Consider the following 25,807-nt stretch of genomic DNA (forward strand, 5'->3'; position numbering starts at 1 on the left):
TTCTCCCAGGTCAACTGTAATCCTCTTTCTGTTGAAGCGTATGAATTTCTACAGTGTATCTCTCAGCTTCCATTATTTCAATGCTCTTAATTTAGTCTTTTTGTCATATCTGCTTTTTATGCTGTATTCGTCTAATTTGTTCTCAGAATTAAATGTATATATACTGTACATACGGATTATTATTTTTATTCTTAATGTCAATTCATGTGTAAGGCACCCTCACTATGAAGTAAACTTTGATCATTTGATTTGTTTCTCTTTCGTCCAGATTGCTGGTTAAGGTTAGGACTTTAAATTTTTTTATAGCTTTGTTTAAATGTCTTTTTTCTTCCTTGCAGACTACAGATGATATGGTTTCCTCAGCGGAATGCTCCAGTGACGATGAGGACCTAGATGAGTGCGACAATATTTTGCAAGGTGGGATAAACTAGTTTGGTTTTGCTTGCTTTGTTGATTTATCTTTTTATGTTAATTTGCAAAAGAGGATTTTATCCTTAAAGCATCAGCTCCCATGGACGGCAAAATAATCTGGAATGATCAAGACAAATCAGCTATTTTTAAGATGATAATACATGCAACCCACGTTACAGTGGTGCCAAAATTGGAAAATGAAATGGAGAAAGAAAATGATTGAAAATACAGAGGGTGATTTTGTTTCAGTTTCATGTAAAGCATGCATGAAAAATGTAAAGTGGAATAATGAATTGTAAACACTTATCCACTTAATTATTCTTTCGTAAACATTGACTAATGCCACACTTGTCCATGGGATTTGCAAAGTGGTTAACATGGTAATATATTTATACTAATTTTGTTCTCTCAGCATTACAATGAGAGCCAAACACCTTTAAGCACACAAAGCCTAAAATTAGTATTAACCAGTGCCATGTTTTCCACAGTGATGCTTCAAAATGTATCAGACTGATTTTTTTATCTTATTTTATGTTTGGCCATGTGGTATTGACTTGCATTTTTGACAAAAGATACATTTTGAGTTTTAAAAATTGCTTTTTGCAAAAAATAGCAATGTGATTTCAATTAGAAACTGCAAATTGACTTAATTACCTACCGTAGGGCTTCTTTACTTTTTTTTTTAATTTCATAGGCCTGCCTTAAATGAAATATTTAAATAGAGAACAGATATCAACGAATTTCTGTGTACGATAGGTTTTTGTTGGTAGAGCTCTGTTTTTAAGATGAAAATGTTATGCTGCTGCTGTTCTATGCTAATTAATTGAAATATAAAACATACAATGTACAGGAGAGAAATAGAGTTAGAGTAGAATATACTGAGGTGAGACTTTTTTGGGAGAACTCTGGTCCCGATTGTTAACACAACTCTGTCAGCTGCCAAGTAACAGATCATGTCACTGCAAAGAGAAGGTCACGGACGAAAGGCAAGTTCAGTAATCAATCATTCAGTTAATCACTCAATCAGTCTTATATAGCATATGTACCGTCACAGAGCACAAGTTTACATTAAGAAGCCTGAAATCAATATTTTAACCCTATTTATTTAATAAGAATTTTTTTTTATTATATTACATCTCCCCATTACCCTAAATTGGTTGAAGTGGGTTTGAGAATTTTAATGATACTGCTAACAGTATTATTTTCAGACTCGGACCATAACTGCCGTCTCATGGATTCACTATCCTGTGTTTGAATCCTGTATCTGGGCATTGTTTTTGTGGAGTCTGCATGCTCTCCCCATGTCTGCATGGGTTCTCCACACAGTTTTCCGTACACTTGCAGTTTAGGTACGTTGGTCATTATAAATAGCCTGAGTGTGAGTGAGCCCTGTGATGGACTGGTGCCTCATTCAGGGTTTGTTGCTGCTCTTGTGCCTGACACTGCCCGGATGGGTGTTATACTGTGTTAGCAAGGTGGAGTTTGCACATAACAAGCTATTTGAATTTCTAATACAATGGTGAAGCTAATATCTTTATTTCTTTTCATTTTGAAAAGACCGTTTATTTTGCTGACACAATTCCTTCATGAATCTAACGCTATGAGGGTGAAGTCCATGCCCAGTCACACTCTGTGTGTAGCTTTAACATTCTTCCAGATACTTAGGATTCCCTCCAACATGCCCAAAAATGTACATATTAAGTTTATTGGTGATTACATAGAAACATCATTGGACAAACAAGAGGACACCATTCAGTCCATCAGCTTGTTTGTTTAGCTAATACCTCTGTTGCCCCAAAGTCTCGTCCTGATACTTCTTAAAGGCTGTCAAGGCTTCAACTGCATGTATTTGTAGTTTGTTCCAGATTCCCAAAACTCTTTATGTAAAGAAGTGCTTCCTGGCTTTAGTCCTAAATGCACTTCCTCTTAATTTCCACTAATGTCTTTGAGTACTTGATTCACCATTTAGTTGAAAGAATTCTGCTGGACCTACTTTATCAATGCCTTTCAGAATTTTAAACACCTGGATTAGGTCTCCATGCCGTCTCCTCTGCTTGAGACTAAACAGGTTTAATTCTCTGAGTGTGTCACAGTCCCATGATGCACTTGGTTGCTCCCCTCTGCACAGCTTCAAGTGCTGCTATGTCTTTCTTGTACTATGGTGACCAGAACGGCACACAATACTTCAGATGCGGTCTCACTAGTGAATTATACAGTCTGTACATAACATCCCTTGATACAGTATATATCCAACAGTTTTGTACATATAACCTAACATTTTATTGACGATGAAAGCAATGTGTCTATATAAACCCCTACAATCTTTTCAGAGGATGTTTCTTGTAGGACAGTGTCTGTCATCTTATATTTAGAATAAATGTTCCTGTTGGCCACATGCACCACTTTGCACTTTTCTAAGTTACACTGCAGTTTCCAAGTGATCGTCCAGTTCTGAAAATTGTTCAAACCCTCAGTGTCTGCCTTCCTAAATTGGCTTACTTTTTATGAGCATAGGTCCTGTGATGAACTGATATCTGCCTTGCACCCAGTGGTGCTAAGCTCCCCCAACCTTGAATTGAGAATGTTATTTTATGTAATGTTTGTTGTTTTGCAGTTTGAACAGCAAACACTCTATGTTTTATTACATTATTTACTTCCTACAATAATATGGCATGGTAGCACTTAACTAGCCTGTGATCCAGTTGTAAAAAACACATATAAATAAATGTACTCTGGTTTTGCACTTAAACAATATTTAGTATACAAATCAATTACAGTACAATCCCTCTTAACTGGCCACCTCGGGACTGGACCCATGGCCGGTTGCCGTTTTGGCCGGCTAATCCGACGCATACCTATTTTCACGTAGAAAAATATTTCTAAGGTATGTACTGTACCTCTTCGACATTCCTGAAGAAACCATATCCACAAGGCTTCATCCACGATTTCACACACAGATTTTTTTCTCGTACAACGACTGGACAGTGTGGTGTAGCGGGTCCACAGCTCAAGTCAAAAAGGCCGATTTTTAAATAAATAAGTATGTGTGGCCGATCAGTTCCTGGGGAATTCGTGATGTGGGCGATCCTAGCTTAAGTGCACAGGTGAGGAGTTGTCCGCATCCAAAATTGTTCCCGGGAACTGCTAATTGCCACATCTGATCCATGTCCCTGTGATAAATAGAAGTGCGAGGCGGCTAGGGGGAGAACAGGAAAGAACGGGAGGTTATGGAGAAGGAAAGCCGGTGCAGGAGAGCGAGCTAGCGAGAGCAGATTCGATGGAGCAAAGGCAGGTAGCTGGGAGGTGAACAGGGCTGAAGAAAGCGGTCGCTTCAACTGAGCGATCACGGAGCTGGAGTGACCGGTATTGAAGATGACTGGCTGTCGAAAGGCAGCAGCATTCATGGAGGCTTTGGGCTGGTTTATCCTCAGCGTGAGCGCCCTGGCCACTGGGGAAAGAACCCAAGTCTCGGTCCAGATGGAGCCCGACGTAGCCAGGGATCAGAGGGCTACCGGACCAGTGTGGAAGGCAGCTGCGCCTGCAGGTAGGGAGACTCCCCTGTTGCGAAGCCCGATGGGAGAAGCAGGGGAGCCACCAGATAGAAAGAAGAAGGCACCGTGAAAAAATCATAAAGGAATATGTTAACGGAAATCACTCTGAAAGTAGGAGCCCTCTCACCATCCAGGAAAGAAGGAAGTGCATAGATATAATATAAAGAAGAACTCAGGATTAAAAAAAAATGTATTTTATTTTATTTTAACAGGCCGGTTAATCCGTCGGCCAGTTAATGCCTGGCCAGTTAAGAGGGATTGTACTGTATACTTATTTTCTTACATATATTATTACATTATTATTTTCATTCAGCCAAACTTCATTTTCTGTTGTGGCAATAACAGGAGCATTATCACAAGGTCACAAAGCAGCATTAACAAACAATAGTAGTAGGTAGTATACAATCTATAAAATCTGTGCCACTTTCTTCCCCTTGAAATAAAAAAAATGAAATAAAAAAGCACCGTAAATATCCTATTTTTTTATTTTATTTTATTTTAACAGGCCGGTTAATCCATTGGCCGGTTCATGCGAGGCCAGTTAAGAGGGATTGTACTGTATACTTATTTTCTTATTAATATTATTACAATATTATTTTCATTCAGCCAAACTTCATTTTCTGTCGTGGCAATAAAGCAGCATTAACAAACGATAGTAGTAGGTAGTATACAATCTATAAAAACTGTGCCACTTTCTTCCCCTTTGAAATAAAAGATAAATAAAATAAAAACAACAACATAAATATCCTATTAAAGTTACGCTACATTATTGAATAGTGACAACTGTGGGCACAATAACAGTTTTACCCTTTTTGTGCATATTGACCCCCTGCAGTGCCTTGATGTGTTGCTTTTGAGCTCCTCTTCGGAGGAATCTTCTGACCAAAGTTTTCTCACTAAAGTTTAGGAGTGAGATGCCATTTAGCAAGACAGGCTAATCTCAGTTGTGTCCAGCAGAGCCCTGAGCTATGGAGATTAAAGAGAAGGCAGATATCAACAGCCCCCTGTCATCCAATCACATGTTTACACAGAAATTCACGCCCTCATTCTAACCCCAGCATCAGCTGACGTGGACAGTTGCATGATATGTGGTTTTCTTTTGTACAGCACGTGTGGATTGTTTTTGATTTGGTTTGTAGCCTTCTTTTTTGTTTGTTTCTTGATTTACTTCTTTATTGTTTGCTTTTAAGTTGGTGTCTTTGATATTTTAAGTTCTTTAGAATCGTACATTTCTGTCGTTTTCACCTCATCTTGTGCCGCATGAATTTTTGGTGGTTATAGACCATTTTTTTCTTTTTTTTTTATTTAGTTATTTGTGCCATACGGCTTCTATTGAAACATTCCCATTTTTGATTAACAAAGCAAATGAAGGCAACAAAATCTTTTCTTGCCATCACTTTTTTTTTTTTTTGCCCCATGAGGGCATTCCCAATCTGTCTTAAGAAAGTTGTGTGTGAAAGAATGATTTTTCTCCTCCTCCACCTCTCTTTTACCCTTCCTTTTCCCTTCCAAGCCGTTCTGCATATAAACATCTCTTTTTTTAATGCAGATGGCATAAAAAGAATTTTATTGCCACAAAGTATATCTGTTTTTCTATTTTATTTGTGGATCTTAAACTCATTTTGTGGCATGCAATACATGTAGCTAACTGACTAACTGAAGCCAAGCTCCTAGTGACTTCCATTTTCAATGCATGAATTTGGATGGCCCCATCGTGTGTGTGTATGTGTGTACCTCATGGCTACGCATTCAGGCTAACCCAGCCGGCTTGTAGTGTTCAGTTTAACAGACATTTTATGAGTTGCAGTGCCAAAGGCAGCTGCTGCCGCTGCATTCTTTCTCTGCAGCAATGTCTTTCTGTCTGTCTGTCTGTCCGTCTGTCTCTCTGTCCGTCTGTCTGTGTCCTGATGTGTACTGTACTTGTGTTGTCATGTGATTCTGTTCTCTGTTTGTAGACTTTTGTCAGATTATCCCTTGTCCCCATGGAATTCCATAAGAAGGCAATACAGTGTCTCTTCTCAGAAGACTATTATGGTTACCAAACAAAATATGTGAAATCAAATGTGTGATACATCGTGGATATGTGTGTGTATATACATGTACATACGCACACACACTCACTTTTATCCAAGGGTGTAATACAAGCTTTAAGATATACACAGCTAAGCCAGCTTCCTCTACAAGTTCAGGTTAGGATCTCGCTGATTACAGAACAGAGCAAAGAGGCCGAATTTCAATTAGTGCGTACTGTATTATGTCTGTGCATGAGTGTCTTTCTATATAAGAAAACAGTTTTCTGCCATATGAAAATGCTCACTGATTTTTATTTCACAGGAATCGTCTGTCAATTTGTTTTCTGAAATATTTAAAACCTGCCAGTTAATCCCAAACTCTTGGGAAACCTGTAATATTCTCATTTTTACAATGTACAATTTAAAATGCTGGATAGTAACGGAGGCTCAGCATGTCAGTTTACAAGCAAGTAGTGCACTTATCAAACGTAAAGTATTTACTAATAAAAAGCTGCAGGGCAATTTGAGCTCTTGAAGATTCATGAGTGTTGCTAAGTGAAAAGCAATATTCTATTGTTCAGGTAACGTTATTTCTTTATTCAGTGTCACCATATTTCAGAAGTAGTAATTAATATATTTTTTTCCTCTGATGCTAAACTCTGCAATAATTATATAAGTCATGCTTTAATACTGTACTAACAACAAACACATAATGGTAATAATTCTGAAAGGTGCATATCCACTTACACTTCCTCTCACTTGCCTATGAATATATCAACCAATAACACTGATGAATAGAGTTGCAGTTTTAATTTTTGGGGGCTATGAATGCATGATCCTAATTCCCATAACTTGACACGAAGCAATGATTTTATTTGTTTCTACTTTTCATGTTAAAAAATGCTCCCAGTTGACGTCCTTGTTTATAAAGCATTCAAGATTAAAGATGTTGTCAGTCCTTTCTGGGCCAACTGTCATATCTGCACACGTCTTAGTACGGCTTACCCTTATTTAGCTGACACATGTCTAGTTTGCTAAAATGTGAGTTTTTTTTATCATTTTCACCTTCTATTATTTATCGCATAAACTTCACTGCTGATCAACCATCAAACTGATAAAAATGATTATGCTACAATAGCTCAAAACATAAATAAAATGGTAAAAGATTTATCAGCAAGGGGATAGTCATAGTAAACATTTTCACTTGATATAAAACAAATATTCAATCTTATTATCACAAAGAAAGTAGAACAATATTCATAAATCCCACGAGTCCTTAAAAGAGGTGTTATTCAAATTGATTTACTACAAAAGGGCAATTTTAACCGCATTTGATCTCTTCTCGTTTTATGGAATCTAAACATTGCAGACAATAAACAAATTGATTGTGGCTTTTACTATTGGATAAGAAAACTGCTGAAAGAAGAACACAAATAAAAAGTATAATGGAGCATTTTGTACATTTAAATTTATACTTTGTTTGCAAATATTTAAAGAATACATTAAGTAGTTGCAAACAATCCTAGAAAGCTTGTGGAAAAAATGTGGAAAAAATATTAAATAATGTTTGGTTAAGATCACACCTAAGAAGACTAAAACTGAGTCCAAAATGCAGTTGGAGGGCTGGTGACTGGGTCTTGTACAGAGAATGCTGGGAAATTAGACAAAGTAATAAATGGCTAGGGCTCAGTGATTTAAATCGAAAAACAGCATGATTGGAGCATTGTGATTACCTTGAACCTCCTGCTAAAAATTAAAGAGGCTGGAAAACAAATTTGAAACAGAATTATATGATAATCAAGATTATCAAGAAAATACTTTTATTTCAAGAGGTTACGGATGTGTCTAACATCTATAAGAATTTACAGTTCTGAAAAAGTGTTCATTATTTCCTGTTTAGGCCATTGATGCGTAAAATACTCAGTAAATGAAGAAGAGACTTGAGCCGTTTTCACTGCTGAATTTCAAAATGGATGTCCTGTTATTGCACCTATTGATGCAGCCCTGTTTTTGCTCTCAATCAGCACAACATGGCTGACAGAAGAAATCTAGAACAATAGCTTCCTTTATTAGTTTGGTTCATCTTATATATAAACATCTACGCGTGGAAGTGTTTGTGTCTTTCTGTCCGGCCCGTAAGTGAGAGGTGGAGTCGGGGTAAGGGCTCCACCTTCGTGGATACACAAAACGAAATCTCTGAATAAAGAGTCACTCACTAGCCGCTAATACAGAAGCGAGGCAAGCACATTGGCAAAACGGTATCACTTGCTTAACGGTTAATACACAAGCAAGGCAAGCACATCGGCAAAGCAAAATCTTTGAAAGAAGAGTCACTAACATAGCCGCTAATAATGAAGCGAGGCAAGCACATTGGCAAAACGGTATCCCTTTTACTTTTCCTCCCACCGCTAATACACGAGCGAGGTGAGCACGTCAGCAAAACGAAACCTCCTCGGAGAGAGATGCCCAGAATAGTTCCTTTCAATTACCTGACATCTCTACATTTCAATTTGTTTTCTGATGATTTCAATATTTTCTAGTACCCCATGCTTTTTACAACACAGGCTTACACAGCTTGTTTAAATATAATAGCTAGAAAGCATTTCAATTATACCAATGAGCACACAGATAAATGGTATAATCTAGTACAGTGGTCTCAAACACCGGTCCTGGAGGGCCACAGTGGCTGCAGGTTTTCATTCGAAACCTATTCTTAATTGGTGGCTAGTTTTTGCTACTAATTAATTCAATTTCCTTTCATTTTAATTGACTTGTTTTTTTAAGATTTGTTCCCCTGAATTTCTTCATTTTTCCTCTGAATTTATTCATTGCTTTCCTTAAACGGCACCCAAACAGAAATGAAATGTGAAGTGAGTGAGCCAACAGAAGTTCAACTAAGTCAGGGCCTCAAACTCCACCCAGTTTGACTCCAACTAATTGCTTAATTAGGAGCTGATTCTTGTTGTTAATTAAACCCGTTCTTTAATTAACATTTAATTAAAATTTAATTTTGTGAATTTCCCCTTGGGATTAATAAAGTATCTATCTAGCCAGGTAACACAGCTACTGATTAATATTATACAAAATAACAAATAATTACTAAACACAATCAAAATCATAACATTCTATAAATATAACAAATCCAAACAAAGCTAAAAACTGGATCCATAACATAACTTGAAAAATAACATTTGTCAGATAACAAAATTATTAAATAATCAGAGAATACACTTAAGGCAGGGGAGAGACCCTGACTGAAACATACCATGAACAGATAACCCAGCCAGTGAGTATATAAAGAAGGGGAACAACATACCTACTCATGAGGAGTAGGTATACGGGGGTAAACATTAACATTATTCAAAGTTATTGTCTGTTTTTACCTACATTTTTATTACTCTTTAATTTAATATTGTTTTTTGTATCAGTATGCGGCTGCTGGAGTATGTGAATTTCCCTTTGGGATTAATAAAGTATCTATCTATCTATCTATCTATCTATCTATCTATCTATCTATCTATCTATCTATCTATCTATCTATCTATCTATCTATCTTTAATTCCATGGCTGGTTGCTGCTCTCATTGTATAATAGCAGACATTTCTGAAATTGTTGATTTTCTCTTTTCTAAGAGCACTGTTAAAATGTTTTGGGGATCTGAGCAGATCAGTATTCCTGAGACCTTCATCTTTCTTTATTTTCAGATATTGTATGATGGACACAGTTTGCTGGTCCTGTTTTGGCTCATTTTGTATCTCATTATTTTTTGGAAGCTAATTTAGAAAAGCATAACAATTGAGGGGTCTAAGTCTTCAAGAGCGAGTCAAATAAAATTAATTCAAAAGAAGTTAATTAGCAGCAAAAACAGATCACTAATTAAGAAAAGGGTTAGAATGAAAACCTGCAGCCACTGCGGCCATCCAGGACCAGAGTTTGAGACCACTGATCTAGTATTACCCCTTTGTGCACTGTCATAAGCTACCACTTAAAGGTTCCAAACTAGTTAATCATTAAAAGTCTTGGGTAAATATTTGGTTCATAGTAATAAGACTTCTTATATGTAAACTGTTATCAAAGAACAAAATATAAAGCTAAAATGTTATCTATCTATTATAAAAAGAAATCCTGTCCCCTGTCCTGATAGATCACGTATCGTAGACTTTCTCGGAAGATAATTTAAAGACCAGCGAGACGAAAGAGACCTGCCACGGTGCGTCTCACGGGAGCATAGAACGAGAGTCTTGCAAGACACACCCAACTTACAAGCAATATCAAAAAAAACAAATCAGTAGTGTAAAGGCAGTCATGCAGCACACACAGTTCTAGGGCTCTCAGTGCATATAAAGTGTATAAGGTCAATACGGTAGAAATGAAATGAATAGGGTAGAAATGAAACGTCGACAATTAAACGAAGAAGAAAGAAAAGCGCGGAGAAAAGAGACTCAAATGCGTTGGACAGAAAAAAGAGCAAAAAAGAATAATCGAGGTGCAAATTCAGAAAATAAGGAAAGTAATTATCAGCCCGGAACAAGTGGAATTGAAAAAAAAGCACGTCCAATCCGGCTCAGAATTAAATGACAGTGAGTAAAAGACAAAGTAGAACTTCATAAAGACGTTTACAAACGTTGGTGCTAAACACATGCAGAGCAGGTTAGAGACTATGAAACCAGTGAAATTAGAAAGGCTCAAAAAATTAAAAAATAAAAAAACGTTGGCGCTATACACATGTGGAGAAAGTTAAAGGACATGAAAGTAGGAAAATTAGAAAATATAAAAAAGAAAGTAAAGATCGCAGTAGCGCAAACAAACAAACTGCCTCATTTAACTATGCACCAGTCTAACTTTGGTTTTGCACAATAATTACTACACTATTGCACCTTAACACTTAATTCTACTTTATTCACATAATTGTACTTATTTATTATGTTCTACTATACTGTTATCTTTCGATCTGTGACTTTTTGTTAATCTAACTGATATTCTTCTAACTTTGCACAGCTATTGATAAACGGATCAGGATGCATTTCACTGCGTGTTGTCCTGTATAACTAAGCATGTGACAAATAAAGAATCTTGAGAATTTCAAAAACGGAGTTTACCGCACATGCATTTATTGGTTACTTTGTTCATGTATATATATATTTATCTGTCTGCTTAATTAAAAACCTAAATTTACCCCAGGAGTCAAAAACGTTCTGTCTAGCCCTTGTACAAAAACCTAGACAAAAGCTGGGGTATCACCTTGGTAACCCCGTGTACTTTTGGAAATGTGAGAGGAAAATAGCACGACTTTACAGACAGGAGTCCAATGTAGAACTCTACTTACTTTGTTACTCTGTAAACATCTGATGATGTAGATCGTTCTGTCTGTGCTGAAATTCATATAGAGAAACCTATCCTGACCTCATTAAAAAGATTCAGCATATTGGGACTCGCAAAATTACAAATATTGTTTTTACAGAAGTTCTGAAATAAAAGTGAAACTAATGAAATAGCAACAATTCAAAGAAAAAACAATCTTAAAAGTGTGTATCTGGAAAACCAAATATGGGGGTTGGCGAGCGAAGCGAGCAGGGGGCAAAGCCCCCTAGTATTTACAATATAATTTTCTAATTAAAATGTGCTGGTATAAATGTCATGACATCCTAGTTGAACAGGCAGGCAGTTTCAAGTACTTTTTCCCAAACGTCCGTTTGTGTGATCCAAAGTGATTTCACAAAATAGGTATTCTGCAATTGTCCTTAAAATTAATTCAAACTTGGACCAATTACAGAACGATTTCCCCTTAGGGACAAATAAAGTACTTTCTATCTATATGTAATTATGGGGTACGTGAAATGAAGAGCCTTATCATTCTGATCAATTGATTCGAACATTTTAAAATTCATTAATCTTTAACAGAACACTAGCACTTCTTCTATAATTTGTGTATTACAGATCAGGACTATCATGGCTTTTAATGGCACACATGTAATTACTTACGCTTAATCCATTTAAAGAAACAGTGTTCCTAACTAAACAGCGATAATAATAAGCTATCCAGCTTTACAAATGTACAGTATTTGAGAACTGGCAGTTTTAAATATTTTGTCTCTTTTCAGGAGGCAAGATTAAATCAGCAATTGAAAATATTTACATCTGTCTAATTCCAATAAGTTTCCTAATGTTTTCTTTGCTAAAGATGGAATGCAATTGGCTGAAATCTTGTGTGTGGTTCCCCAGTTTCCTCCCCAATTTGAGAAACTAACATTTGTTGATTGTTTATATTGCTACTTCTAGATTCAGTACGACACAGGATGTCATGAGAGATCTGTGACGTCTTAGGACACAATGATAGATGACATTTGGGGGAATTTTTAAAATTCTGATTCAGTGTTAGAACATTCTTCAGTTAGCAATTTTTACATCATTATTATGTATTATTACAGATATTCTTACTTCATATAATATTTTATAGTTATATATGTCTGTATTTTATAACAATATTCATTTCAGAGATTAAGTACTAGAGCACAATGGAATGCTCATTTTTGTCCGGTACTCTTAAAAAGAATGCATGTGATGTCCTCATCCCTTAGAACCCATGTGGAATGCAATTTGTTTCTCCTTAAAAGTTTTCCTTATATTCAAATTGTAATTATTACAACAATATGTAAACTATGCAGTACATTTCTTTAACTTTAATCAAGTGGTAAGGTTGATATATGTAGGTATTATTTTTTCTTATAAGAAAGCAAGACAGGATCCATTATAAAAATTTTTTGATCACGAATTGTCTTCACAAGGGGGACCTTTTAAAAATCAGTAAAGCTATTGAGTCTGTTAAGTATTTCTAAGTGGCAACTAGGGAAACAAATAATGTGTAAATAACTGTTTGCTAAAGTCTGTCAGCTCAAATATGTTTAGACTGATATAATTATTATTATTTTAAAATAAACATTAAGTTGCACTTCAAGCTCAATTAAATTTAACAATATGAAGTAAACATTTATTTGAAATGATTCTACTTACATTTGCCATAAGCCTTCATAAGCCTGGTTCTGCAGAGGACCTTATTTACAGTATATGCTTGTGTTTATGCTTTGGAAGCTATAAAGCTAAAAGTTTTTTTTTAAATTGTGTCGATGAAATGTAACCCTTGTGTTTTTTGTGGTTGAATTAGAATGCATTTTATAAGTTAAAAGGTAATGAGAGATGCGTAACAGGTATCAGAGCACAAGCTGTCCATCATGCTTTCTTTGTCCAGCAGTCTACAGAGTCTGTCAAAAAGGTTTGATGGCTCACAGTATCTAATCAGTAGGTGATGATACAGAGACTTCAGAAACTATCCAGACTCCTTCACTTGTTTCACATTTTGCTATGCTGCAGCCTTATGCTAAAATCATTTAAATGATTTTTTCCCTCATCAAGCAACACTCAATATGGCAGAATGAGACAGCAAAAACAGGATTTTAGATTTTTTTTTTCATTATTTCTTTCAAAAGAAAAAACTGATATATCACACTAGTACCAGTATTAGTGAAGCACCTTTAGCATCGATTACAACCTGGAGTATCACATGACAAGTTTCACACACTTGGATTTGGTGATTTTCTGCCGTTCTTCTCTGCAGATCCTCTCAAGCTCAGTCAGGTTGGATGCAGACCGTCAGTGGGCAGCGATATTCAGTTGGGTTCAAGTCTGAGCTCTGGCTGGGACACTCAAAAATACTCACAGAGGTGTCATTTAGCCACTCCTTTGTTTTCTTTGCTTTGTGCTTAGGGTCATTGTCCTGTTGGAACTTGAACTATTGGCCCAGTCTGAGGTCCATTGCATTCTGGAGGAGGTTTTCTTTAAAAGTATCTGTGTATTCTTCTCTAGACAGCTTTCCCACAATGCTGACAATGCTCCCAATCCTTGCTGCTGAAACACAACCTCACTGAATGACACTGCCACCACCATGCTTCACCAATTGGAACTGTATTACACAAAAGATGAATTGTGTCTGGGTTCCGATAGATAGATAGATAGATAGATAGATAGATAGATAGATAGATAGATAGATAGATAGATAGATAGATAGATAGATAGATAGATAGATAGATAGATAGATAGATAGATAGATAGATAGATAGATAGATAGATAGATAGATACTTTATTAATCCCAAGGGGAAATTCACATACTCCAGCAGCAGCATACTGATAAAGAAAATATTAAATTAAAGAGTGATAACAATGCAGGTATACAGACAGACAATAAGTGACAAACGAACAGCCACGGTAGCGTATTATAGAAGAAGATACTATATACAGTGAAGCACACAACCCCAAAACTCCCCAAAAGTCCAGGCCTATCCAAAATGCCTCTCTCTTCAGGCTGCCTCCTTTCCTCTCCTTCTGAGCTCCGTCCTTCTCCGCTCCCGACTCAAGCCACTGAATGGAGGGAGGCAGCCCCTTTTATAATCACCTGGATGTGCTCCAGGTACCTCCCGATTAACCGCCGTCGGCACTCCCCACTGTGGCGGAAGTACCGGCCGCGCACCCGGAAGCACTTTGGGTGTCCCTGGTCGTCTTCCCCCCAGCACTTCCGGGTGTGGTGGATCTCCTCAGTCTGTCAGTGGAGCAGGACAATGACAGCAGTCTGTCACTGAAGCTGCTCCTCTGTCTGGAGATGATACTGTTTAGTGGATGCAGTGGATTCTCCATGATTGACAGGAGTCTGCTCAGTGCCCGTCGCTCTGCCACAGATGTCAAACTGTCCAGCTCCGTGCCTACAATAGAGCCTGCCTTCCTCACCAGTTTGTCTAGGCGTGAGACATCCCTCTTCTTTATGCTGCCTCCCCAGCACACCACCGCGTAGAAGAGGGCGCTCGCCACAACCGTCTGATAGAACATCTGCAGCATCTTATTGCAGATATTGCAGTCATGATGCTTAGAATTGAAGACAGACAGATCAATCTTAGTTTCATCAAATCACATAATATTTTTTCTCATGGTGCAAACTCTCAAACAGGCTTTCATGTGTCTTCTGGCCACTCTGTAATAAAGCTCAAATGAGTGGAGTCCTGCAGTGGTAGTTGTCATTCTGAAAGTTTCTTCCATCTCCACACAAGTTCTCTGGAGCTCAGCCACAGTGGTCATCTCGCTTACCAAGGCTCCTCTTCCCCAAGTGCTCAGTTTCACCAGGTAGCCAGCTATAGGAAGCATATTCTGTTTAAGAATTATAAATGCCACTGTGTTCTTGGAAACCTTCAATGCTGCAGAGAAGGTTTTTGTAGCTTCCTTTGACCTCACGGCTTGGTTTTTCCTCTAATACACGTTGTCAACCGTGGGACCTTATATAGATAAGTGTGTGCCTTTCCTAATCACGTCCAAAAATTTAAAATGACCACAGGTGGACTCCAAATAAAGTGTAGAAACATCTCAGTAATGATCAATAGAATGGGATGCACCAAAGAGTCATTGGAAAGGGTATGACTGCTTATGTCAATGGGATATTTTAATTTTTTTTATGTTTAATAAATTTGCAAAAATTTCTAAAATCCAATTTTTGCTTTGTCATCCTAGGAGCTTGAGGATATTGAATTTAAGTGATATAAGGCTGCAACATAACAAAATGTGAAAAACGTGAAGGAGTCTGAATACATTCTGAAGGCATTGTTGTCCATAAACAGTCAGGTTTGTCTAGAAATAGATTACCAAAGATGCTCAGTTCCACGTTGTATTTCATAGTTGAGCAGTATCTTTGGGCATGAACAGTGTTGGCTTTTCAGTACAGAAATTTAACTTTCCAAATATTGGGAACTTCAAATCTGAAACCATTTTAATGACATTTAGTGGTCTGATGTTGGGCACTATGAAAGGGATATCAAAATTTCCACACAGTTCATTCTAATCCAGGTTGTTCAACAATGTCAAACAATGCAACAAGTAACGACTGACTATGGATGGTGATATTTTCATTCATTTTTGACCTTTTTTTTTTTTTTATCAAAGTTGAACACCATTTTGAACACCATTATCACTCAGATGAAGACCCTTTATAGCACAGGAAGATGGATTTCAAGTGTTTGGTCAAATTAGAGTTCATATGTGCAAAATGTAAAGTGCTGATTATGCAGGAGTAGACTGTTTAACCAACTAGAGTTATATTCATGTAAGAAAAGACTTACTGATGACAGGCTTATCTATTTTTATTTTTTTACCTATCTTTCTTTGTTTATTGTTTGTAACTCTTTCTTCTTCTTATGGTAAAAAACACTTTGAACCACACTTTTGTATAAAAATGCATTGTATAATTGTTGTTGTTGTATTCTAAAAAGATAAGTGAATTCAGAGATGAAGTGTTGGGTTCTGTGTTGGCACCCTGTTTAAGTCAAGTCAAAGTCAAAGCGAACTTTATTGTCATCTCAACCATGTACAAGTATACAGATAGACGAAATTGCGAAGCTCAGGGTTCACAGTGTAACATCATGAAGTGCAAATAAAAAATTAAAATTAAATTAAAAGTAGAATTAAAATTTAAAATTAAAACTCAAACAAGACAAGACATTGTGCAAAGACAAGATTGATGCAATGTATGGTATTATGCAATCTAGGTACATATAGTCAATAAATATGTAATATAATAAATAAATAATGGATATAGATAATACAGAAATTATCAGTGTATGATGATAGTTGTTTAAGACGTATAAACAATGACAGGTCAGAATGTTTCACAGCAGAAGGATATCAAAGAATGTCAAAGTGCAGTGTGCAGAATCCTTAAAGGTCAGTAGGAGATTTTCAGTTCTGTTCTCCATGCACACTCGTCTTTACAGGACAGTGGCTCGCATGTATAAAAGTTCTGTTTTTAGAGGTGGTTGAGGCCGTGTGGAAGATCGAAGGAGGCAGCATGGTGTTAAGGAGTCTAACAGCTTGGGGTTAAAAATTCTCCGACAGCCTGACAGATCTGGCTGTGATGCTGCAGTATCTTCTCTTGGATGGCAGAAGTGTGAAAAGTCCATGTGAGGGGTGTAAGGGGTCCTGCACAATGCTGCAGGCCTTGTGGACACTGTAAAATATGTCCTGTAGTGAAGAGAGAGGCACCCCAATAATGTTCTCTCCTGTCTTCACTATCCTTTGCAGGCACTTGCGGTCAGATATGTTGCAGTTGCTGTACCAGACAGTGATGCAGCTGGTCAGAACGCTCTCAATGGTGCCTCTGTAGAACATGGTGAGGATGGAAGGGGGAAGACTTGCTCGCTTCAGCCGCCTCAGGAAGTGTAGTCTCTGCTGGGCTTTCTTGATTAGTGATGAGGTGTTATGAGTCCACATAAGTTCTTCAGTTATGTGCACACCGAAGAACTTGGTACTCCTAACAGTCTCCACATTTAAACCGTTGATGCTGAGTGGGATGTGGGCAGGATGTGATTTTCTGAAGTCCACAATTATCTCTTTTGTCTTGTCAACATTGAGGGATAGATTGTTGTCTTCACACCATGCAGACAGCCGTTCCACCTCATCTCTGTATGCTGTTTCATCATCCCTGCTTATCAGTCCCAGCACCTTCGTATCAGCCGCAAACTTGATGATGTGGTTGTGTTGTGCGTGGCTGTGCAGTCGTGAGTCAGCAAGATGAAGAGCAGAGGACTAAGCATGCAGCCCTGCGGTGCTCCAGTGCTCAGTGTGATGTTGCTGGAAGTGTTGCAGCCCATCCGAACTGACTGGGGCCTCTCTGTCAAGAAGTCCAGGATCAAATTGCAGAGGGTGGTGTTCAGGCCCAACCTGCTCAGTTTTACAACCAGCTTTTGAGGGATGATTGTGTTGAAGGTGGAGCTAAAGTCTATGAATAGCATCCTGACATATGTGTCTTTTTTATCCAGATGTGTCAGGGAGAGGTGAAGGGCAGAGCATACGGCATCCTCAGTTGACCTCTTTGAGCGGTATGCAAACTGAAGAGGGTCAAGGGAGGCAGGGAGATTAGTCTTTATGTGTTACATGACTAACCTTTCGAAGCACTTCATGATAATTGGCGTGAGTATAACTGGTCGGTAGTCATTCAAGCATGTTAATGAGGGTGAAGTAATCATAGGGCCGTTTTAACTTGAAATTGGAGCCCCAGAGGGTGGGGAGTCCATCTCTGTCAGTTGCTTGTTCGTAAATGAACACTGACCATTAGTCTGACCATTTCTTGAATAGAGGGATGGAACGGGACTTCAAGCGCCAAAGTGTAAATGAGGTCAGAGGTCTCCTCTTCCATTCTGGAGTTAAAAACTAAAGAAAGATAATAACTCTCAGTCCCCCTGCTTTCAACCTGCGTAGAACCCACAGAGCAGTCCTTACACTATAAAAAATGGTACCAGAGCGGTTCTTGAGATCGATGCTCTAGGAAAATGATTTTTGGTTCTCTAAAGACCCACCCACATTAATGTTCCAGAAAGATCCTTTATTTAATTAAATTCCTTAACAGTCTCCATGCAGTAAACAACCTTGAATAGAAGGTAACAGATGTGCATGTGCACAGTAACACAGGCTAAGTCCAGATTTTCTTAATCTGTTGGTATCCTTCTTGGTAGCCTACCATACATTTCAGGTTTATTCTGCATATTAGGAAGTTTTTCAAAACCAAATTCATATGCAAAGAACCCTTCCCAGAATTAAATGGTGCTTTGTCAAGTAATAGTTCTACAAAGAACCACAAAAAAACCACAAAGTGCCATTAAAGACCCCCAGGGGTGTCCGTCTGACTGCATACAAATGTGACAATAGCTTAATAAATATATTCCCCAAATTCACCATACATAGCAAAATGAACATCGCTGAATGCCCTGCTTTATATGTAGTGGTTGCCCCAAAAGAAATGCTCAACAAAGCAGTAATTGACATGGCAGTCAGTCAATAATGGTTTCAGTTTTTCTCATCATGAAGATGATCACACCATAGTCACAGTACTGTACTTAGTGTTTTGGATTGGTTTTGTTTTATTGCAATCCTTACTAAGAGTTTTATGCTGTTACTGTTTCTTTTAACATTCCTCCTTCAGATTATTGGTTTGTGTTTCTGATGGTTTCAGCAATCAGTAGAAAAATAGCATAAATTGGGTGAATGATATAACACCCCTGGACAGTCTGGTATTACTGCATGAAGGATTTTCCACTTAATTCAAAGTATCTAATTATGCACAAATGAATTTCAGGGTGCAGGCTTTTACCAACAAATAACCAGGCTGAGAAGTGAAAATTTCAACAGACTCTACCTGCGGACCTCTAGTGCTCCACTCCATTGATTAGGGTTGGGAGAGGATTATAGGAAATCAAATGACAAAACCCTGCAATCTAATCAGCTGTCCAGTGGAGCTAGTGAATCGTGGTGCTATGGAGGTCTGCAGCTAGACCCATCTTGAAAATTCACCTTACCAATGGGAGTTTTTCCTGGTAAGATTATGGCCATGAATCTTTAAATTGTGTGCAAACCAATTCATTCAGTGCCGCTAAGAGAATTTGACAAGTGTACATTGTTACCTGTTTTATTTGTCTGTGGTGAGCACAGGTCATTGCATCATACAGCATTATATTTTTTTATGTTCATTTTCATGTAACATAAATTGTTGAGCTGTATAATTATCAGTCAGTCAGTCATTCTCCAACCCGCTATATCCTAACACAGGGTCACGGGAGCCAACCCCAGCCAACACAGGGCGCAAGGCAGGAACAAATACCTGGGCAGGTCGCCAGCCCACCGCAGGGCACCCACACACCAAGCACACACTAGGGACAATGTAGGATCACCAATGCACCTAACTTCCATGTCTTTGGACTGTGGGAGGAAACCCACGCAGACACGGAGAAAACATGCAAACTCCACGCAGGGAGGACCCGGGAAGCGAACCCAGGTCTCCTAACTGTGAGGCAGCAGCGCTACCACTGCGCCACCATGTTGCCTGCTGTATAATTGTAAATATTTATTTCTTATTCCATTGAATGTGTGCAATAATTTGCATCTGCCAAAACACCACCCCTGAAATTGACCATAACCTCCTCACAACTGAATAACCATCCAGCAGTTCTCAGGAACAAAGCCATGTTATAGTAAGACAACTAATGATCGGTGGTTGTTTTGTGTGTTTAATGCTTATAGCTTACACATTAAAGAGCAGACAACTTATTTTTGACAGAAAACTTTATATATTCTAATGGCAATTATGCTACTTACTGCAAAAAAGCTGCCTGTCCCAACAAAAGCAATGCAGTCTTAGCCATTAAGGTGCTGTTTGAATATTAAACCTTTGAAGATTTAAATTTTACCGCTGTCTGCAAGGTGTTTCTCTGAATGATTTCCTTTACAAGCCTGGGTACAGGAAACAGATTTTATTTTATGTACTGGATAAACAAAATATTGTAGGAGAGAATATTTTATTTTGAAGTGATCTGAAGTCATAACATGTTAATTAGGCTGCTGCTGTTGTGTTTTTTTAGCAACCAGATCTGTTTCTTTATAAGTTTGGTCAATTTTGATATATATTTTTCTTTTTTTATTCATTTTTATTTCTAAATGTCATGATGGTACCATTTTGGGACATTAGGGATAGCCATATTGTTTCTTGACCACAGCACTGACATGCAAACATCATTTTTCATGCTCTGTTTAAGATAACAGTGTTGCTATAGTGGACATTTTGGATTAAACATTTTCAGTTAAAAATTTTGTTGAAACTAGTATTTTAGGGAAAGGATCATAAGATTGGCATGATTTTGCTTTTTTACTATGATTTTTGGCTCACATTTAGGCGCCGTGTTTCTTCCTTGTTTGATCTTCAGCACTTCTATCAACAGCTCTATTGGCTTGGCCTCTTAAGAAAGTCTTCCCCATCCATTTGCATTTTATTCTTTAATTTAAAACGAGCTTAAATCTGTTCATAAGAGCTGTACTGTACTTAGATGTGTACCTACTAGACAGTTCTTTTTGGCAAGGTAATCTAATAAACAAGGACCTCCTTTCTTCCTCTGTTGTCATCTGTAATATTGAACATACTGTAGATACTGCAATAGTTTCATTCTCTTTTTAAATATTATGATACTCAAGATATAACACAAGTTATTGTTAAAATCACCGTATAATAAAAATTGTTCTTTTAAGTTAAGGTTAAGTCTTCTGTTTAACTAAAAATCCTATATAGTTATACTTCTTGTTTCTATGTTTCTGTGGTTAAATCTGAGAATCAAAAATATAGAGGAAAATGTTTTTTCCAATATGTTTAGAAAAGAAATGAGGTTTAATTTATAAAAATTGTAAGTAATGTTTTCATATTTTCTAAAAAGATATGATTGCATTACATTTCTTAATGCACCTTTTTAGGAAGATATTATTTTTGATTGATAGGTACACATACCAGTAAGTCTGGGAGCTACCAACAAGGAATCACTACATATATCATAATTTGTGACATATTGGCTGTTTGTATTTATTTAACAAACTGTCTCTGCCAAGAAATGACTTGAGACCTCAAGTTAGTAAACAGCAGCCTATCCAGTTCAGCTAAAAGTAATTTCCTCCCTTCAAGTGTCTTTCTGACTTAGACTGCATCTGCGAGGGCCTCATATTATATACAGTAGCAGCTGCTCTCTCTATCTCCTTTTTTCTATTTCTGCCCCAGCCTCAGTGCCCAATACCCTCAACCAGGGCTTTTTTTGTGACGGTATGCGCCAGTACTGTGTACCAGCTCCCCAGCCGCAACAACTGGTCGTGGCAATGCCTACATATTAAACGATTTTATAATAATCTTGTGTTCTGTCCAAATTTGTATATTTTTTACTCATCATTGTGTGTTCTACATGAATTGGTTCTGATACATACTACACTTGTCCACATTAGGATGAATAGAAAACTACAGTTATCTGAAAGAGACGTCATTCACAGATTCCATCAGTACCTAATCAAAAAACAGACCAAAAAACTGCAGCCTCTATTGTATGCTGTTGTATATTCCAGTTTTCATCAAGTGAGTGCGAATGTGGGAGTTTGCACATGAATCGAACTGTTACTCCAATGAGAGCCTCCTCGTTATTGACAAGTACTGTCTCCTCACTTCTCTTCATAGGTTTGTTTGGCCCACCACTCACACGCTTCGATCCTGCAGGTTGATGGCTGGTGCGAGGACGACAATCAGCCATCGACACTCAAAGCAAAGAGTGAATTAAGAACCCTGCATTTGATGAAAACATGCAAAAAGTTTGAAATGTTCTTTAAAACTCAATCAAATTAAGCACTGATTGCTTTGTGGAATTATAAAACACCTTTTCTGTAGAATGAAGAGCTCATTATTAACTTCATCCATCCATTTTCAACCCACTGAATCCGAACACAGGGTCACAGGGGTCTGCTGGAGCCAATCCCAGCCAACACAGGGCACAAGGCAGGAACCAATCCCAGGCAGGGTGCCAACCCACCGCAGCGTTATTAACTTGTGGTTGATATTCTTTGATTTTTGGAAATTTTGTGTTTGTAATTTTAAACTGTCAAGCACAATATTGTGCAGTACAGTACACTTGACGAATTGTCAGTTTCAAATTTTAAATGTTATGTTTCCCCAAATAAACAAAATACGTAGCGCAAGGACTCTTGGCCTCTATATAACTTCACAGCACATCAAACTTGATCCATAAGCAACGTATGTAATACTGCCACCTTTGTGTTTATGAAATGAGCACTGCCCACCCCACCCAGCTATACCTGCCCCTTTCCAGAGCAACTCCAGACAAGGTCCCAAAGGTGTCACTGCAACTACAAACCCCAGCCATAACAGGATGAAAGCAAACTAGATAAATTTAGCAAAACTAGATACATCTGGACTGAGAGCTCTTATTAAAATTCTATGCAAAAATTCAAACTCTAATTAAATAATAAAGCCTAATTAAAAGAATGAAAGAAAGTGCCATTAACAATTCAGATGAAGAATAGAGTTATTATAGGTTTCCGCTATCTATATCTACTGATTCTAACCATTTCACAGATTCCAATAGTATAACAAAAAGACATTCACAGTAAAACTATTCATAAGAACAAGACTCCCAAGAGCCTCAAGGCTGGAAAATTTCAACGAAATGCATGTATTTGCAGAGCTTACATTAAATAAGGCTTCTTTAAAATGTCTTTTGGTCAGTGTTTCTCACTTTGCACACATTTCAAAGCACCTGGAATTCTTTTAAATCCTAGTCCCCAAACTCATTTTAAATAATGAAAATTCTGTAGGTGTTTTATGCCTTAAAAATAATAGAACTGACAAGCAGTGAATATAGCCATTTTCTTCACTTGGAAGCCAAATGGTTGTTTACAGAATTTATATTTCACTATAGTCTCTATCGGACTGCTTATGAAAGTGTCATATCAAATGGTCAACTTCAGTAATAGGAGCTTCCACTGACTGTATATGTGCAAATCTCAGCTTCAACTACCAAAAAATTTGGTCTTGAAACATTCACAACAAATGGCTGTTGAGGTCTCCCTTAACTCTTTCAGGGCTAATGTTGACTTTTGTCAAAAGGAAGAGTCGACAATGGTAATCAACTGTAAACTGTGACAAAACCAAACGTTACATTGGAATCTCGTTGACAGAAGGAAAGTTAGATTCATTGGTTTGACCGAGATTCCCTGTGCTCACATGAGTAGCAAGGTGCACACAATGGCAAAAATGGCACTGACATCTGGCGAGAGACCAATGCGAAAAGCAAAATACTCTGTGGACGATGTCTTGCCTATTATCTCTGAACTGAACCATGACTTTTCGTACTCCGATTTTGATACAAGTGATCAAAAACGATTGTGAGGTTCCAGCTTCAGCTGATTGGCCCCCAGGTAGTCATGATACTGACAATGTTCGCCAGGAAGGACTGCCAGTTAACAATGACAAGAGGTAGAATCCAGATTGTATTGCACTACAACCGTGACCTCCGCCGCTGCTGTCCCAGCCTGGCAGCAAGCCTTCCGCTCATTCTTGGCAAACTGGCAGCTACAGCATGAAGCAACAGACGTTTCATGTTGATCTCTGTGTGAAAGCATCATTTTTTGGAAAAAATATTCAGCCCTCAAAGAGTTAAACGAAACTGGGAATAGTAGCATGTCTCATGCTTTATTATCCAGAAATCAAGCAGGCTCCTTGATAGAAGACCTGTTGCCCTTATCTAGCAGACTCATACATTTTGAGGAAGCAGTAGGTGCAGGAATAATAAATGGCAAGGATCTAAACACAGTGGTGCAGTTCCCAACATCCTCTGATCAGAAATGTTCCACTTATGTGTGCATACCCAGATTAATCAGGTAGCGTTTGTCAAATGGATCTAATTCTTTTTTCAACTGTCATCCATTTCAATTGTAATGATTAAAGGCCACATCTCATTAGACAACTTGCCCCGACAAAATCAAAGAGACTTAATTTGTGTTTAGTCAAAGGAGTGAGCTGCGTGTCCATGAGAGCTGACAACCAATGAAGACTCAATCCAAAGTACAATGCATATAATGCAGTGACAAGGAATAAAGAATGTGGGTGTTTTAAATTACAAGAAAAGAAGCTCATCTGTCTGATGGCTTGTGTTTTGTGTACAAGGACAAAATGGAAAAAAGAAAAAAGAGTCAAGACTCACCGGTTTCACCAGGAAGCACGCTATTGGTTGTCAGAAAAAGAGAAGAGCATGACTCTGCTGGGAAACTGGCACAATTAATTAATTATATCTTAATTTGACATGCCCAGTGATTTAGAGTCATTTAAGTTAACAAGATTGGCAACTGCAGTCAATGATTTTGACATGGTGCACTACAAGAAGTCACATAATGGGACATCGACTTAAGTTAGTTCTGCTAAATAGTTACTCGGGTTAATATCAAAATCATAAAATGTTTGGGGTAATGCTTAAATAACTGACATTATCTGACTATTGCCAGATTATATATCATTTTCTAACAATAAGGAGTCAGTACATATTTCACAAATTGTGATATACAGTGATCCCCCGCCTATCGCGGAAGTGAAAATCCACGATATAGAAAGACCACGTTTTTTTATTGTTTAAGCCTTAAAATACCCCTCCCACATGCTTTAAACACATGTAAACTTATTAAAACACACTTTGGACACACATATGATTCACGGATGTCGGGCTAAAGATGTGAGTAACATAATAATAATCATCATCAATTTTACCTTCTCCTGATGGTCAAGGTCTTCCTCTGGCGCTTAGGCTCACTGCTACCAGAAGGCTTACAAGATGCAGGACACTTGGGATCCATTGTAGGGCTTAAAACAAAATGAAAAGTTCACAAAAGTTTGCTCAGAAAAGTCGGACCACAAGCAAGATACGCGATTCATCGGGAGACCCACACTCGCTGTTCTTATGAGATTACACCACGTTAGCAGCAGCTAATCAGAGCCCAAGAGAATAAAATCCTCTCTGATTGGTTGAGTCTCCTCTTTCAGCCAATAATGGGCTTTGTAAGAAATCATCTGGGTGCTGTAACATGAAACTCTTTGTCTGCTGAAAACCGTATGCTCTGTTATGAATTGGCTGCAAAGTACGCTACAGGTAGGATGTACTTACTGAATTTTTCCGCAATATAGCGGGGGCGCGATAGCTGAAGTGCGATAGAGCGGGGGATTACTGTATTAGCATTTGGTTACTATTTCAAAGTCAAAGTGAACTTTATTGTCATCTCAACCATATACAAGTATACAGATGTATGAAATTGCGAAGCTCAGGGTCCACAGTGTAACAACATGACATGCAAATAATAAATTAAAAATAGAATTAAAATTTTAATTTAAAATTAAAACACAAACAAGACAAGACATTGTGCAAAGACAAGACAAAGAAGTAGCAGCA

At 37.8% G+C, this 25,807-nt stretch overlaps 1 protein-coding gene across 15 annotated transcripts in view; it reads left to right on the top strand.

Annotated features, from left to right (window-relative positions):
* The window catches only part of nrxn3a (neurexin 3a), a 1,637,233-nt gene that overhangs the window by 1,594,868 nt on the left and 16,558 nt on the right, over positions 1-25,807 (top strand). For all 15 annotated transcript variants that reach the window (XR_007933698.1, XR_007933699.1, XM_051920149.1 and 12 more), the window contains one exon: positions 339-417. Coding sequence is in view for 13 of the 15 variants with exons in the window: in XM_051920149.1 (XP_051776109.1) it covers positions 339-417 (79 nt within the window). In the remaining 2 variants the exon portion in view is untranslated. The remainder of the gene's footprint in view (positions 1-338; positions 418-25,807) is intronic.

Source organism: Erpetoichthys calabaricus, chromosome 16 (assembly GCF_900747795.2).
Source record: "Erpetoichthys calabaricus chromosome 16, fErpCal1.3, whole genome shotgun sequence".
NCBI lineage: Eukaryota > Metazoa > Chordata > Cladistia > Polypteriformes > Polypteridae > Erpetoichthys > Erpetoichthys calabaricus.